This window comes from Oreochromis niloticus, linkage group LG2, assembly GCF_001858045.2.
Source record: "Oreochromis niloticus isolate F11D_XX linkage group LG2, O_niloticus_UMD_NMBU, whole genome shotgun sequence".
NCBI lineage: Eukaryota > Metazoa > Chordata > Actinopteri > Cichliformes > Cichlidae > Oreochromis > Oreochromis niloticus.
Genome location: NC_031966.2, coordinates 13,253,888 through 13,271,372, shown reverse-complemented (window position 1 = coordinate 13,271,372; position 17,485 = coordinate 13,253,888). Strand labels below are relative to the sequence as shown.

Genomic DNA, 17,485 nt, shown 5'->3' with positions numbered 1-17,485 from the left:
ATGAATATGTGGAGGCGTGTTTCAAATTCTGGATAGAAGCTGGTGAAAGAGAAATCACTGTTTCACTTGGCAAAATGGGAAAAAAAAAAGCTTTTTTAATTTTTTTATAAAGTCTGAGAGTCTGTTATCTCTCTTGCTCCAAGATCACTCCAACACTCTTCCATCCAACAAGCAAATAACCATAATGTAATGTAACCGCATGTCACGCAGCATTTACCACATTACTAAACAGTCAGACACAGTTAGACTCCAGGAGTAACACGGAATTTCCCAAATAATAGCAGAAACAGAGAAAACAATCAAAACTATGAATGTGTATAATGATAAATTATGGTGAATGAGAAGTGGAGAAACCATGAAGGCTATGTTCTGTTACAGAAAATAAAGTGGGAAAATAAGCAGAAGAAGAGGAGTTATTACAGGAATATTTGAGCAAGGACCAGAATGTCATCTTTACAAACTTTGCCTTCTGCCTGTATATAGAAATTAGAATTCTTCTCTACACACAATACTGTTCCACCTACTACTCTCACAAACTGAACTGATTCTTTCTTTGGACTCATTATAGAAGGTAATAATTTGTTTGATAAAAGGCTCATTTGAGGCATGTAGTGGCAAAAAAAATTCTTTAATGTCAACATCACAGCTTTCGAGATGATTAATGGTACAAATGTGAGGCCAAGCCTCTGTACCTGAAAAAAAAAGAAAAGGAAAAAAAAAGGAAAAAAATTGGAGCGCCCTTAGCAATGTCACCTTGGTGACACATAGAGAGTACAGAGACTCGTAGGGGAAGCGAGGGAGTGCGTCTTAATTGCACCCTGTCCTTTTCTACTCTCCTTTGCAGTGTCATTCTCAGAGATAGCACCGAGGCTCCCACTGATCCTGATTGAGGCTAAAAGTGGGCAGGAAACATCTCGGTGCTTCAAATGCAGCATGTGCGTGAGCTGTACAGTAAGTATACTCAGAGATACTGAATTGCTGAACCCTGGCTGTGTCCAATAAGAATCAGCTATGTTACCCTAGATAGAGACAAGCTGCAGATTGAGAGGAAGGCCTATCCACTTGTAACGAAGAAAGGAGGGGCAGGAGGACATGACTAAAGCACAGACACCAGCAATTTGCCTTATCTAGTTTGACAGGCACTGGAGTGGAGGCAGAGACGGAGAGGGCTTTTTGCTTGGGTCTTTTGACACAAACGATGAGATAAAAAGTGCTCAGATGTTAGAAGTAGTGCAAAAATGAAGCAAGAGTCACAACAAAGACCGATAGCAAATGTCTGGAGCTAAACCGCTGTGCGGCTGCAGAGGACCACCGCTTGCTAGCATGTTGGGTGAGGACATTAGTCAAGGTTTACAGCATTAAAGAATCAATACTGGAGCAGCAATGAAGGCAAACAGTGATATTTGGATTCATCTTCATGCCGACCGAGGATATCGAACTGCATTCCTTGCCCAAAAACCCACATGGGCTATAAATCTCAAATGTCAAAAAGTAGCTGAATGCGAGACTGAATAATTCAGTTTCTACTGAGAAAATTTAAGGGAATTCAAGGCAGAACTAGGTGCCGACTCACTACCTCTGTAAAAACAATTAATGTGAGCGCAAACATAGATATGTTTACAGATTGGCTTTTGACACTTTGATGTGAACCCTGCATAAACTAGCATGCCAAAGTCGCTAACAAAAACAATTCACAGCCTTACCAAGCACACCGTCTTTGGGGTGAGCTAATAGGATTGGAGCATGAAACCCTTTCGGCAAATTGATTAAGCTCCTGTCAGACAGGAATCAATGAGACAAAACAACACGAGTTTGCTCAACTATTTTTGAATCTTTTAAATTTAGTCAGTTTTTGCGATGTATTTTCAGGGCGCCGTTGTAAAAGGACAAGTGAAAAGTGTGAAAAAGCCTCGGGGAGGCTGCAGCATTTACTGCATAAGAAAACACTCAACACCATCTGGTTCTTGTTTTATTTCTGTCATCACTGTTTCCATGTACAAAAACAAGCCCGCACATGATGATTTTTCATGCACAGTAACGTTTGATTTTCTGATAAATCCAGACACACGGTACAGCTCAATCTAATAAAGGATGCCGCATACATTAGCATATCACACATGCTGCACTTATCTGTTATCACAAATGCATCTCACAACAACTCCAACTGTGATGCTGCCACACTGAAGGCTTTGGAGATGGGTGTGCTATAGTTTGAGACAGGTGGGATGAAACGCAATGCACCAGCAGCAGTCGAGCTAGAAGCATATTTCAGTGTTCTTTTGCACACTTCACAAACTTCAGGTTCCGGGTGGCTTGACAGATTGGGTTTCTATGTCTGTTCTTTTAATGTTCAACAAAGAAGCAGGACAAAGTACCATCAAGGATTGAACAAAGAAACTGCTTCTCTGACATGTTTTCCACAAACATTTCTGACAAAAAACACATTCGCAATCTCCGACTTCTGAGTCGACTGTTATATATATGAAGAACACATGGATGATATTACTGTGCAAACCCACTGAGTAGCTGTGGGATGAATAGTTTTGTACCTGCCAGTTGTGGAGGCAGAAACGAGTTCACAAACATTTCACCTTACAGAAAGCCCTCCTCTGGTAGCCAAAATATCTGGTCACAAAAATAATCTGAGTGCTTCACTTAAAAGTTTGATGGATCTGGATAAAACGGCACAAGAAAGAACCAGATTTATACTTTAGTGCTGGGTGGTTGCAGAGGCTTTGTAAGGGGGCTCCAAAACTCATGTGAACCTCCTTACACAACACATCAAAGCTGTGGCGATACAGAGACCTTAAGAAATGTAACTGTTCAGCACATGCTGCATTTTTACACTTTCAAATTTAGCATTAAAATCACAGACACACATAAAAACAACTGTTTCTTGCAATTCCCAAACAGCCACACAAATCTTTTAACTGTGTGCTGTTAAATCTATGATCATATTTTATACATATGTGTGTCTTATACACATTTTTTATCACATTGACAAATTCATATTATTTTAAAATAGAGGTTGTGGCTCTCAGAATCCAAGCCTTTGAAGAATATTGAATGTAAAGCTTTGCATGTGATGGACGATAATACATTTTCATTGTAAAAACACTCATTAGTCTAATGCACATGATCTAAAAGCATCAGTGACAGCCATTACTGACATGCTTTCAATATGATGGAACTCTATGATATGTCTGAAAACCAACAAGTTGCCTGATAAAAGCTAAAAAAAGGCTAAATCTCCAAGTTTTTCTACGCTGTTATTAATTTTCGTTCTGCTCAAACAAAGCTCTGTAAAGAACAATTCATCATAAAAGTTCAATACTTACACCTGTTAGTGCAGAGTCTGACCTCTGAGTGGGTGATGTTTGTAGAGTGGTAGCCATCACTAGCACAGTACGTGCTTAATGATGTTTTGAAGGGATTAATACTGATTAGTTTCACCCACCTAGCTGATGAGCACATATAATAAAAAAAAACCTGTTCTGCACCAAAAGAAGGTACATTTTATTGAAAAAGTGCAATTCATTTCCTCAAAGCAATTCTGTTTGGTTGGTGATAAAGGTGATAAAACCTTTACCAAATCTATAACTTCCTTTCCGAGATGCACTTGTTGCTCGTGGCAAAGCAAAGGAATCCTATATGAATTTGTGCTCTGTTAACTATACAGCTCCATTTTTCAAGGGATTTTAAAAATGCTTCATTTTACTTCCAAATGAGCCAAGATCAGCCTTCAATGCCAAAAAAACAAACAAAAATATAAAACCTATTCAAATGAAAACAAAATATGTATTCACCAACTCCACTCTGACAGTGTGAGACTACGGACTGACCTCGACTATTTTCGAGATGAAAAGGACACAAATTGTGTTGGACAACTGGAACAACGGTCGAGAGCCGAAGTGGGTTTAATGTCAAAACAGCAGTCTGGCAAACTGACAATGCACTCACTAGCCCGAGGCCCTGAGGCACACTTCCTATAATTGCAGTCATATTACTGCCTCCACAGTAGTAACATACTGAAACCCCTTAATAGTGTGCTGGCTGAAATCTCCAGATTATAGAGTGTGACCTCCTGGTACTGTAACCCAGCAGTGACTTTGCTGTATGTATATTTGATAGTTTCATTATGTACGTTTCCCCTTTCTCATAACTCTGCAGCAGCTCGACAAAGACAAACTCATGTCCATTTATTGTACTTGCCGATTAAAGAGAATCTGATTGATGACAGAGCAAGAAATTAATTAAGTTTATTGAATTAATGCGAGAATTAAACATGACGCCTGTTCATCAAAAGTGTAAGCTTTCGTGAGCGCCAAAAGGCCGTCTTCTTCCTAAAATAGCTGAGTGGTGTAGAATCGTTGCAAGCCTTGCACCCTGGTGGCTTACTCGCTGATTTATTCAGTCATTACTGTGAATGATCGGCCCTTCAAAACTCTCCTCTATTATCTGCAGATGGGATGACGAACCATCTTTCATTTTGATTCAAGTATTTATTGCGGTGATTCAGGGTAAAGACCACCTGCCTGTAACCCAAAGAGGCTACCTATCTCTGCAGACATACATGCATACTGTATACATGATTATTTCTTACCATTCTGAATGTCCAATATGTGGTGTTTGTCTAACATCCACCCGCCCATGTTGGAGGCATCCAGTTCATAGCCTTGTAACACCGCCGTCCTCTTTTCCCAGAGCACCACATCAAGACAGGACTCGTATTCATATCCCACTGACACTGAAAGTAATGACAGCAGACGCCTATGGTGAGCAAGGTTACAACCTCCTTATAAGACACTTATAGCAGCAATGAGGCTTGTAGCTTATAAGACATTCAGTACATGTCGTCGCCGTTTCCTGTATTTCCTGGTTCTGCCTTCTCTTTGGCTATGTAATTTTCTCCAGCTGGGATGAGTTTAGAAGGCCCATGGGGTTTCTGTGTCTTGCCTGAACTGTTTGGAGTTTATGTATTCTCCTCTCATTTGTCTGTTTTATCTTGTGTAAATGCAAATAAACCACAATTCCAAATAATCTAAATATAAGGTGGCAAGAAATATTGAAATGATCGAAGTTCAGATGGAGCACATTTGAGGAAAATCACAAATGCTGCAAAATTCTCTGAACTCTCAGTCCATGTTGGGCTTTGAAAATTTTATCAGTAAACTATGATGATGCAAGTGCTACTAGATATAATTCTCTAACCCAAGCCAAAAGGAGTATATAAATAAGTATGTTCAGTTAACCCGTTATAATATAAAATAATCAAAATATTCTACTATGCAAAAAAGATTCTGTCACTTTATTTTTTATCAGTATTTCTGACTGTTGACCCTTGGCTGTTTTTTCCCCCTTTTTTCCAGGCCTCTGCCTCAGAGGCAATATTTCAGTAAGTGCACAGCTGCTGAAATATCATACATGCAAAACAAAGAAGTCAGCAAAAGAGCAATGGCCTTCAAAAATGCAGCACAGGGGGATTTCAGGATTTCACACCACCTGCTAAATCTTTATTGCACATGATAACAAAAGCAGTCCCCAGCTAAATAACCCTCAATTTAAAAAAAGTAAAATCAATCTTTAAAAGTTCAACCAAGGTTCACTGCCTGAAGGTAGCACAAGTATCTGGCGGTGAACTTATGCTTACACAACATCTTCAGTAGGCAGCTTCACAGCAGGAACTCACCCACAGCCTCCGCCAGGCCAAAGACCTTCTGATTGTAGGCGTCTGTTTTATCCCAGATGAAAGTGTAAGAAAGGTCGGGGAAGGCAGGAAAAGACTTCTGGAACTGACGGCCCATGACGGCCACCATCAGGTGGACTTTCATCAGGCCAAAGGGGAGACGGTCCTGGGTCAGGAGCACCTTGAGGATGGGCTTGTAGCCAGCTGCCCTGGAGCTCAGGTAGACCAGGTTGAGGTCACTGCCTGGTATGGCCACTTGCTCATGAAGGACCTAGGATTTAATTAGCAGTCAGACCAGTGCCAAAGCCACAGCATGGAGTAGACTTAAGTAACAGAGTTAATAGGAGCAACAAACGTATGCATTTAATGAGAATAAGTTCAAATGCAGGATAACATACATACAATTTATTATCCAGGTCACATTAAATCTAATTTCACCTCAGAAAAACCTTGTTTGTTGCTAGACATACATACATTTTATTTTAAGCAGTCAAACATTATGAACTTTTTAGGAAGCCAAACTATTTAAAGAAGAGTTTTTACTTATGCCAGCCACAAACTGCAATCTTCTAAATGCAAATTGAGCTCCACAGGCAGTAAATGAATTCTTCATTATTAAAAGTCTCAGGAAAGAAAAAATACTTGAACATCTCAACTAATAATTGACAGAAGTCATTCTTTTTTTTCATTTTCGTCCTGGTTCCTGGTTGCCTCACACACCGACACTATACTTATGTTGAAGCATGTCCAATGATTTTGATTTCTTGCCTCTGATGTAACACAGACAGAATTTGTTCCAAACAGTAAAAACAGCAAAAGCTGCAGAGTCACATTCTACGTTTAGGGATTTTCAACATAGATTTGGGCCAAATGGAAACAAACCAAATCCTGAGGCATGTAACCTCCATGCAATGTGCCCTTAGAATTTATCAGTGTTGCTATGAGACAATTTATGGCTTAGTGGAGATGCCTCGGTTCAATCAAAGCCCAAAGGCAACGTGAAAGGCAAATCTGACGCAGTTTAAAAAGGGAAGAAAGCCATGGTGAAAGGAAGATAACAGCATTATTGTTACTCTGTGCTTGTGTATTTTCAGCATTGCTGTCTGTAATACTGGACTCAAACACAGGTCATTCAAAACAATGCGTCATACCAATAAATCTAGGACTGACCACAAGTAATACAATGCCCCTCTATGACATGGATCTCACCTGGGTCTCTGGGATGATAGGACTATCCTCTGGGGAGGTCTTGTAAAGAGTGGAAAGGGGTGTGGCCAGGATGACGGGGTTGGGCCTGACTAGGCCCGTCAGGTAACAGCTGGGGATGTCGTTCTCTTCCCGCTTCATCACCACTGTGTCCATCACATGAAAGACGTTCCAGGGCAGCCACACTGTTCGGTGCAATGTGGGGAAGGGAGCTCGTTCGTAGCTCAGCGTCAGTGATGCTCCACCGTTGGCCAAGAGGTCAAACCTTCGAATGTTGGAAGGAAATAGAAGCGAACGAATTTTAACGGTTAAATAGAAACAGCAACTGAATAACCTGCACTTATTATGTAAAAATAGTGAAATAATCCTCTGCAGTAAAATCTTTAGAGGTTTCTTTTACATCTTTGAACTTAATTTTCATTATTTTGACTCTCATTTCCATTTGTTACAACTATATACTATACATGTTTCTTAGCTGTCAAAAAGACAACCATTAAACATGATACACTGAAAACAAGTCAAATGCTTCATCATAACATCCAAGCACCTTTATTTTTTATGTAAAGCCAAAAGAATATTTGCAATAATCAGTTATTTTAACAAAGGAATCGAGAGTAAGTAATTGACCTTTCATTAGCAGTGTTAGCACATTTCCAGATTTAATCACCACCATCGCCTTGGATTTGTTTTTTATTAATGACTAATGATGGCCAAAACTTAGACTGATATAATTTTGAAATGTCTCCTCAAGTTCAAAGTAGCAAAGTAAATATTTATGTTAAGACTGATAATCCCTTTTTCAAAGGCAGTTTTCCCTATCAAAGTGATCCCTCTGTTCAGCCTCCATTTAATATTATTATTCACTGAATCTAATTTATGACTTCTGTTCACTCAGCGTGGCGTTAGAAGACACTTTATGGTTGAATTTGGTTCAGAGTTCTGGGAGTTTTCACTGGTGAACTGGTTTAATTAGTACAACATTACTCAGGGAAAAGTTACTGGTTTGGAAATGAAGGGCGAGTCTTTGAAGTGCTGCTCTATATATTCAGCGTGCTCCACTACCCAGGGGGTAAAGCATCTGCGTAGTGACATTGTATGTATCCACATCCACAAAGACACACACACACACACACACGGAGATTTGAATACTTGCACATCTCATGTACGCACCCGGACCCACGCACACGCACACGCAGCGACAACCAAGCTGTGCAGCTGACCTAAAACAGCTTCCTTCTCAAGCTCTTTCCACTTTGGGCAGTGGGGAGCTCACAGCTGCAAGAGGCCAGGCTTTGATGCTGCCCCCCCCCTTCTTAACACACTGAGCGGATCTGTTGGCTAACCAAGTGTGATTATCCCCGACCATTTATCACGCTCCTTGTCAGAAGAGTTACAGGGCGGAATATCTGAAGAAATCAGCTAATCCTCAGCTATCTGGGGACCCAAGGATTGTGATTCATAACAACAGCTGTACAATTCTCTGCCACTCAATAAGCCTTTTATTCCACATTGGCAGCACATAAACATGGTTTCTATCTGTTGAATTCGAACGAAGGCTCGGTTCATAATCTCTGACGACCATGTGCGAAATGAAGCTCCTACCTGAGCTGAACGCTCCCTGTAAAATGTGTGACATACGTTTGTCTTGTATGTATTTGCACTCCCATTATTAATGGCCAGTCTGTGGTAATAGCACGAGAAGGTCAGGCAGTAATCCCATGTTTTACTACACTGCGGGCAGATTGATTCTACCCTTGCTGATTCAATGCATTTTAAACAGCCTGGTTCAAAATGGCCTCCACCACTGTGACATTTGCATGAGGAATTGTTCTAGGGCACAATGTGCTGCTGTTTCGATTTGTTTTGAGCGCATTTTGGATAACTGCCAGGACAATTCTTCCTCTGCTGGACAGCTTTTTTTTCTTGGATTTTTCCCCACGAGTCTGGGGACAGCAGGACATGCTACAAATATATTTTCGCCAGGGCAAAGGTTAAAACCCAAGACTGAGCTGGCTGGGTGTCTGCTTGTACACTTGTTGATCGTTGTGTAAAGATGACTGTGTACTCCCTTGTATGCCCCTAATGATGCACGTGAACACGGGAAACTAACTTACATGCCATCTTGCCGTGTGATAGTATAGCCGTACTCTGGGTAGTGCAGAAAAGACACGTTGACTCCAATCAGCGGTGTCCCGTCTCCCGTTAGGACCTGACCCCGGATGACTGATGCCAGGCTGTGAGGGCAAACAAACACAGAAAGAGCTGAGTAAACAAACAATGCCAGTCGGTGTCAACAAGCATCCACCGCATCAGCACTGCTAACAACTGTCATCCCCTTGCCAGAGGCATGAGCTAAGAGGTATGACTTACTGATTGTTAAGAACACACATACGTCAGTGGTCGTTACTCATGAAAACGCCACCTAACAGAGCCCCTCTCTGTGTCTGTTTACAGCTTTTAAGGACCCATAAATCAGTCGGTTGAGGGCTTCTTGTTAAGACTTTGCAGCATCTTGCACTTGTATTGCAGCATTTGTATTCCACAAGAATGCAAATATAGATTTTTTCATGCATTTAATGCGTAATATAAAAAAAGGCGCTATTATGACAAGACGCAACTGAACACACTACGTATAGCTCTAAGGGCATTTCAATTTGTGAGGCCATTACAGAAAACTGTGGGAATAAACGCTACGAGTGTAAACACACAGCATCTTCTCTATCCAACAACATTCACAGTTAAATTATCAGTCTCCTTAGTAAAGTCAACTCGGTAAATGAAGTGTACAATACACCCAGCAGTGAGGCTATCAAATGAGATTCATGAGTGAAATATTCACAGTATTGTTATCTGACCTTGCTGAATTTGGAATTTCCCCTAAATTGTATTTGAAGAGGGTGTGATCCAAGTGTGATTATTCCAGCAAGTGCTGTTGCTTCTGAAAAAGAGCCTTTTGTCAGTGTCATACTGAAGTCTTGCGTTCGCTAGCGTGATAAATGTCTGTAGTAATACTTGTGATGAAAGATAATATATCAACAAGAATTGTGTTGGAATGAGCTCTTCAGCTCAGTTACAGACATCCTCTTGATGTGAGAAGTTGCAAAGCCAGGCAAGTGACGTGTCAAGAGGCACTTTATAGGAATTCAGAACAACAAAATTCAATGCTCGAGGCAAACTGTCACAAATGGAAAAAAAATGAAGGGTTTTGAAAAAGAAAAGCAGTTCTACAACACAACAGAATCGCCATAGCGATTTTTTTAAAAGGTGAAGCCATAAGCACTCTAGATGTGAAAGGAAAAATGCAGTTGGAATACAGAACACATGCAATGTTAGGCAGTGACGAGTCAAAAGGCTTTTGCTCATTTAAAGTCTGTGGGCAACAATGTGTGTATACGTTTGGTTCAAAAAGAAGAAAAGAGAATTTTTGAACACACTATGTCTGTTTCCAACACAAGATGTGTTGGAAACAAATCTGCCACCAGATGTTCACATATGGTGGCAGATTTATAATTTATGCAGTTCACCCTCTACCGCTGGTCAAACTGTAATGTTAGCGGAGCAAATGGGAGCAGCAGTGGTGGTTATAGTGTTGGGTGGGGATGGGGGGTTAAATGCTTCACTTTAGGGCACCTCTGTGGTAGTTAGTCTGGCATGGGGGAGCATTACTCATTTAGTTTCCCAACTCAGATTTTCCCTGCTGGTAAATGGATTTGCTTCTGGTCAATAGGTTCAGCACCTCTAGCAGTTCATTCCCTGTTTTCCCCTAAAAAAAGACATTTTCTTGTGCATTTCTGCTTTGTAAATCACAAACACGGAAGATTCATACATAATTTAAAGCCTCAGATATCCTCATCCTCTGACATTATTCATCACGACTGCTGGGCCTACAGGTAGAACTTGTCAAACACTAATCCTTATTTTTATATTCTTAAGTGCAAAGCGATTTGTTAAGGTAGTCCTCTGTTTGAAGGCACAGTTAAAGGAAAAGACAAAACTATATTTCTCCATCAACATTTAGCTGTTCCAATTTCTCAGCCGTGGAGCAGAATTTTAAAAGCGTTCCCTCTGCATTTTTCACCGGTGGGCAAAAAATGTTCTATTTTGCCACTTTATCTCCGGGTCATTACGTATATGAGAGTGAGAGCGTGTGTGAGAGAGAGAGCGAGAAAGAAAGATGATCAACAGCTTTAGCCTCTCATTTCCCTCCCGCTTCATGTCTGGTACAACCATCTCCCATCGTTTATTTACTGGCTCAAAGAACAAGGCCACTTAAGAGCCACAGCGAAGGTTCCCTCTTCCTTCCCTGTGACTCTATTAATCTTTTGAGAGGCAGACGGATGATACAAGAACTGAACCACCAAACAAACGCAAAGTCGCACCACCTGCTGAAACCCCAGAAATGAATCATATAATTCATGCATTCTTATCTGTCATTGTGCCAGACTGGCGGTAGAAAAACACCGTCTCAAAACCCAGTGGGAGACTTGTGTGGGGACATGTGATATGGCTGGGGAACTATTGTGCGGGGGAGAGGGTTGGGGGGGGGGGGGGGGGGCACTACACCACAACACATGTTTTATTCTCTGTGCTATACGAGGGACAACTTTACTGCTGAGTTCTGAAACCTGACCACACACTGAAATCGGCTGCCTTTCTCTGGGCTAACACAATGGCTTCTTAAAAATAGAAGGACATGAATGACCTCTAGCTGTGTCTCATTTCGCTACCTTTAAACATCAGATACTCTACGGCTTGGCATAACAGTCACTACCGTCGCTGAAAGTCTTCTCTTCTGGCATTGTTCCAGTGCTTCAGAGACTCTTATAATGTATACTCTGCAAAGGCAGTGGATAAATTATTCACTCTATAACCTCAAATGAATTTTTAAAAAACGGGTCTCCAAACAAACCCTGTCACTACTAAATTCTACTTCATTATATGACTCTTTCAAAATTGACTTCATGCATGCAGTATTTGCCATGCAGCGATAAGATTAAAAAAAGGTAATTAATTTTGTCAAATTTAGGACTACGCATGTTTGCAGAGCTCCTAAAACGCTGTTTTTGACTATAAAACTAACTTCTATGAGGAGATAAAAAGGCAAATGAATATTTTGAGCAAGAGAGCTAATGCCACTGCCAGACATGAAATCGACATTAAGCTGAAGACAATGAGGATGAGGATTACTGAGAACCCGGCTGTGGGGAATTGCCTCATTCTATATTTTCAGTAAAGCATGCTATTTACATAAGGATTACTTTAAACTATTGGAGGAAATATTCCCAAAGCCTTCTGCACACAGTTTGGCAATCATTTTCCTCTCCATCAGTCACAAAACAAACTCTTCTTGTGATTCTGAACAGATGTGGGAATGCACTGAAGTTTACGTGAAAAATATAACAGTCTCTTCGGTTTGCACAGAGATATTGTACAGTACTCTAATCATGAGGTAAGGTCTTGTTGCTCTTTACATCAAACTTTTCAGTCATACAATAACCACTAAAAATCAAATTCATGCAATGAGCTCAAGAAAAATACGTAGGCATAGTGCAAGGTGTCACAATGAATAAAAGGAGTCCTGAAAAACACAAAAAGTTTCAGCTTTTATGCCCATCAGTGTCAAAATGTCTCAGAAGCACAATAAATCTGTGTGGGTAGAATGTGGGGTAAATGTATCTAGCGGTGCATGTCAAAGAATCGAAATCCAAAAGACTAAACTTCTTGAGGAATGTGAGGAAAAAAATAAAACAACAATAAAACAAAAGAGTAGTTTTTGAGCAGCTTTGCAAGGTTACACTAAACATTTCTGTCTGCAGTTTTTGTTTCTGTGTGTCCAGAGACTTGAGCAGTGTTTGGTTAATTGATGATTAACCAATTAACACACTGATTGTCTGTCCAGGGTGTACCCTGCCTCTCACCGTATGACAGCCGGGCTAGGCTCTAATTACAGGAAACTTTCTGCAGTCCTCTACCTTCTTATAAAACAGAAATGTCACCTTTGTGAGATATGAACTAAAGAAGTGACTGGAAATTGTCATCAAAGTGGTCATCATGTACAACATTGCAGCAACAACAGGATTTTTTTAATAGATTTTTTCAGTCAGTAATAACTTGACAAAATTATCCGTGTTTGATGTTCTTTGATGGAAGAACAGTTTTAAATGAGAAAGCTTTCTACCAAATATCAAAGATACGTATATTTAAAGTGTTCAGGTCTCTGTTATACAAACAGTGTGTGACGGGCAGCTCACTGATGCAAAAATTAAATTATGCTGTACTTTCCTTTTTCAATTTGGAAAATCACATGGTCCTGTTATCTGGGTTTAAGGAGTCTAATCCTTATGTTTTTATAGTCATAAGGGCTGATTTTAACAGGGAACAAGCTCATTCCTGAACCACTTAATCCCAACTTGTAAAATAAATAAATAAAACCGTGTGGCAACCAAGCGACTATAAACAGGCTTGTCACTTTGACTGCAAAGACAAAGATGTGAGATCCTACGACATTTTCGAGGGGCTGCACAAACACAGGTGTGCCTCTCTACCGGTAATGAGACAGCAAACAGCTAACGTGATCCAAATAATTAAAAAGCTGTCAGTAACTCATTAAGCCGCTTACCTGCTGTTGAAAGGGTTATCCCTGGGTATCACGTGACTGCCACTGGGGCCGATCAAAAAACTGACGCGTTCATAAAAGCTCTTAGAAGAAGACTGGGCGGCTGAACTCTGGCTCTGGCTTGCGATGGCAGCTGGGTCAGGTGAGCCACGACAGTAGGTCTGACCCTGGCAGGCAATCTGAGTGCAGCAGTCTGGATCCATGCAGTCGATGAGCCCATCTGGAAAACAGGAGGGGCGGTCAAGACAGGGAGGAAAAGCTCGGTTGACCTGGATATGTTTGGGTTTGACGAAGGAAAACATAAGCATCTCTATTACTGTGTTCGGCTCTGATACACAAAGATGACTTCTTACATGAACTTAAGTTCATTAAAGCACCGACAGGGATCCTGCACTGACACAGAGCGTGAAGTGTCTGTCGCCACGCGTGAACCTCAAAAGTTCTGGGGTTGTTGATTAGGCCAAGGAGAAGTTCATTAGAAATCCAGCTTGCAGAGTTTTAATATATAGTGCCAACAAGTCTTTATAATTGATCTACTGTATATTTTAAAGCATGCTGTTTAACAATCTGCTCTGCCTCTACATTAGCATATTCTTTCCAGTGATGTTTTATGTATGATTGATTTGTTTTGTTTGTTTGCACTGTCACCGAGGAGCCACATCAAAGCCAGTTTTCTGTCTGGTGCAATAAGAGATACGCACCAGTTTTTTTTCCGAGGCTAAAAAGACAATTTGTATGAAGCTTTTACTTCTTCCTACCTCCCTCGTTATCCTTGCCATCTGAACAGAGCGTTTCGGTCGCTACATCGCATCCCAGCCCTCTCCATCCTGACTGGCAGATGCAGTGCCAGACGTTTTGATCCAGGACGCACCTCCCATTGTTGTTGCACAGCCCGGGGCAGCCGTCTGTCAACACATCACGTATATGTCAAACAGCCAAACGCATCAGGACGAGGAAATCAGGATGAGAAGGCGAGGAAGGGGTGAGAAGACAAGAGCGAAAGGGGCTTTTAGAGTGGACGGAGGAGAAGGAGGGACAAAAATGGTTTAAAAAAAATAAAAAGACAGTAATAAGTGAACGTACGGTACAATACACCTCCAACAGGACTGGGGATGGGGGGTGGGGGAGTTGTGAGGCGTTACGGTCGTTTCACATGAGTTTTACTATAATGTGCAACCACAGCGTAAAGTGAAATGCATGGGATAAAAGGACGACAAACCATCTCAGTTGTTTACTTACTGTTGAAAAGCCAGTGGGAGATGCTGCGAATGCTTGTTGAGTCAAATGCTCACAGCAGTGATTTTGTGTTTAAATCAAAGTCTGGATGGCTCTTTTTGAAGTAGCATCTTTTAAGGTTACATGGATCCTCATACTGTGATTTTTAAATGAACTGCAGTCTCTTAATGTCAATTCCCCAACAAGTTTCTTGTTTATATTTGAATCAGAATTTCAAGGATCTCGCTCTTCTTCTTCTTTTTTTTCCTTTTTCTTTTAGTTAAAAGTTGCACAAATCCCATTTAAGAGGCTCGAAACACTGTCTTGAAAGTTCATTGCTTTTTCTTTTTTTTTTTGCCTGAATATAATTAAAGCAGGAGTAGTACATTGCAGATGTGAGAAGCACTCATGTGAAGTAACAGCAACATCAAAGGGAAGAGGAAGTGTATGTAAATAGCAGGGAGAAGAGTGAGAAGAGGAGGGAGGGTCTAGAGTCTTCACATTTACAGAAAACAGTGCACTTGCTGCCAGATCGCATTCCTTTTAGTGGAGGGTGAAGACAGGGAGCCCAAACATGACTAAACCACACCAGTTCAGGGCGTTTAATCTGGCAGACACAGGGAATTAAGACAGGGAGGAGAAGGGACCGTGGAGTCTGGTGTGAGACTGGTAAGGACGGACAGGAAATGAGGGGACATATCGAGGGGAGCAGGATCACAGCAGAAACATTATGATCGACTTGGACATAAAACAGGTGTATATACGCCGTGCTAGGAAAGACAAAGAGCAGGGAGGGATTGTTCGTGACAATCTCCCTTGGGGGGGTAGTGGTTCAATTTACCTTTATATCCTATCTTGACTGCTCCTATTACACAACCGAGGAAAGGGAAACATTTGGAAAAGAAAATTACTTATCGCTGTGGTGGCAGAGAGCTAAGACTGACAAACACATTTACTTATTGTAACTTACAGGGAGTACAAAAAGTGGAAACCGTGGTTGGCATAAAGCTGATGTACCTGCCAACTTGGTTTAAATATTTGGAAAAGAAGCTTTGCAGGTAGTGTTCCCGAAGATTATCGCTGTCCTCGCCACGTGTTAGCTGCTGCTCTAATTTCAATCTCTCTCCTCTGTATGTATCACAGTGGTTATGGTGATTGAGCCGAATAGCTAATATTAAGCATGAGTGACAGGATGTTATTGATATTACTGAAAGAGAGGGAAGCAGTGAGCTCACCCATTGCTAACACAGTTCACATTTTTTAAGCTAAATAAAGGTGTTCAGCTGGCTCAGAAAAAAAATATCTAGCGTGAAGTGTATAATTCTCAAGTGTAAAGTGTTTTTTTTTTGTTTTGTTACCTGATACTCTTGAATCCAGGGCTAATACATGTAAGCCAAGACGGAGTTGCAAAGAGACAGACAGGCAGGCATACAAACATAAAATAGAAAAGAGAATGGACATAAGAAGAAGTTAGTTAAAGATATGTAAATAGGGGGAAAAAACTGACAAGTAGGACATTTATGTAAGAGAAGAAGAAGAAAGAGAAGCAGCATATTTAGAGGAATGGATCCACAGTTTTGCTACATCAAGAGGAAACATCTAGCATTTTAAAAGTGAGTGTAGATGTTAATTAAAGCACTAAGTGATTAATCAGAATTATAGATGCCGATAGTGATTTGTATTCTGTCTACAGGAAGCAACATAAAAGAATTCGGCAATATGCGCCTGGTGAAATATTCATTTTAAAACTCTCCAGCTGCTTTACTTTGCCATAGAAAGATGGTCTAAAATAACGGCGAGCGCACTGTTTCTCTTTATATCTGTGTGTTATAACACTCTTTGTTGTCAGAGTGAATGAGCCAGTTTCATCTGGGTCTGCTTCAAAACATTTTACTGTCTGCTTGTCAGGAGTATAGGCTCGGCCTCATTCCAATATGAATGCATCATGAAGCAGAATACTATACTTCCTTATTTTTTTTCCCCATCATCTCTCCTTCAGCGATTTTAACAACAGCGTGCCAACGAACCAGCAGCACACAAAGACAAATCAAAAACACCTTAGCGGAAAACTGCAGTACTGAGAAAGCAGCGACAATGGGTTAAGCCTTGCATATGAAACAGGATCTAGATCCATGTGACAACAGAATGGCCAAGGAAGTCCTCTATTCAAGCTCTGACCATGTAATGTGATTAAAAGGCGCTTTGTGCAAATGGCAGTTATTCAGGGTTTGAAAGACAAAATAGGCTCCCAGTTGTCCAAGAAAAGGTAACGCACTGCCTATTCATTGACCCTGCATCCAAAGCAAGGAGTTACTTTCCTGCTGGGAACCTTAAACAGAAGGAAGGAAAGAAAGCGAAAATGGATGATGCACAGTCGGCCCTGAGGAGGGAAAGATTAATAAGATCAGGAATGTGACCCCTCCAACAACTCCCTCACTGCAATCTCGTCTCCCCTTGGAGATGGATTTGCGCTGCGGACAGCGGGATTGCTGATGAGAGAACTTGTAAATACATAATTAGGGTTCAAGAGTTTGGAGTGCTAGATCTTTGTTTCAGAGAGAATGTGTCGTCATTGAGAGGTTGGAAATTACACTTGGGGGAATGCTGCTTGAAGCGGCGGGTCAAGGTTTAACTACAGGACCTTTGACAAAGGGTAAGGTGTGAAGGAAGCTTGAGTTAAAGGTCAATAGGAAGTGACATCTCAGAACTCATTATCCTCATTAATGCCAGGTGAAGCACTGCCATTTCAGAAAAATGATATT

At 40.9% G+C, this 17,485-nt stretch overlaps 1 protein-coding gene across 9 annotated transcripts in view; it reads right to left on the bottom strand.

The window, feature by feature from the left end:
• The window catches only part of si:dkey-237h12.3 (teneurin-3), a 135,403-nt gene that overhangs the window by 22,577 nt on the left and 95,341 nt on the right, over positions 1 to 17,485 (bottom strand). For 5 of the 9 annotated variants that reach the window (XM_025910178.1, XM_019364060.2, XM_019364080.2 and 2 more), the window contains 8 exons: positions 16,082 to 16,102; positions 15,565 to 15,588; positions 14,267 to 14,413; positions 13,512 to 13,728; positions 9,007 to 9,126; positions 6,896 to 7,157; positions 5,690 to 5,957; positions 4,604 to 4,747 (listed from right to left, as the gene is read on the bottom strand). In XM_025910178.1, coding sequence (XP_025765963.1) covers positions 4,604 to 4,747; positions 5,690 to 5,957; positions 6,896 to 7,157; positions 9,007 to 9,126; positions 13,512 to 13,728; positions 14,267 to 14,413; positions 15,565 to 15,588; positions 16,082 to 16,102 — 1,203 coding nt within the window. The remainder of the gene's footprint in view (positions 1 to 4,603; positions 4,748 to 5,689; positions 5,958 to 6,895; positions 7,158 to 9,006; positions 9,127 to 13,511; positions 13,729 to 14,266; positions 14,414 to 15,564; positions 15,589 to 16,081; positions 16,103 to 17,485) is intronic. The other 4 variants (XM_019364071.2, XM_019364074.2, XM_019364070.2 and 1 more) reach the window with 3 other exon arrangements.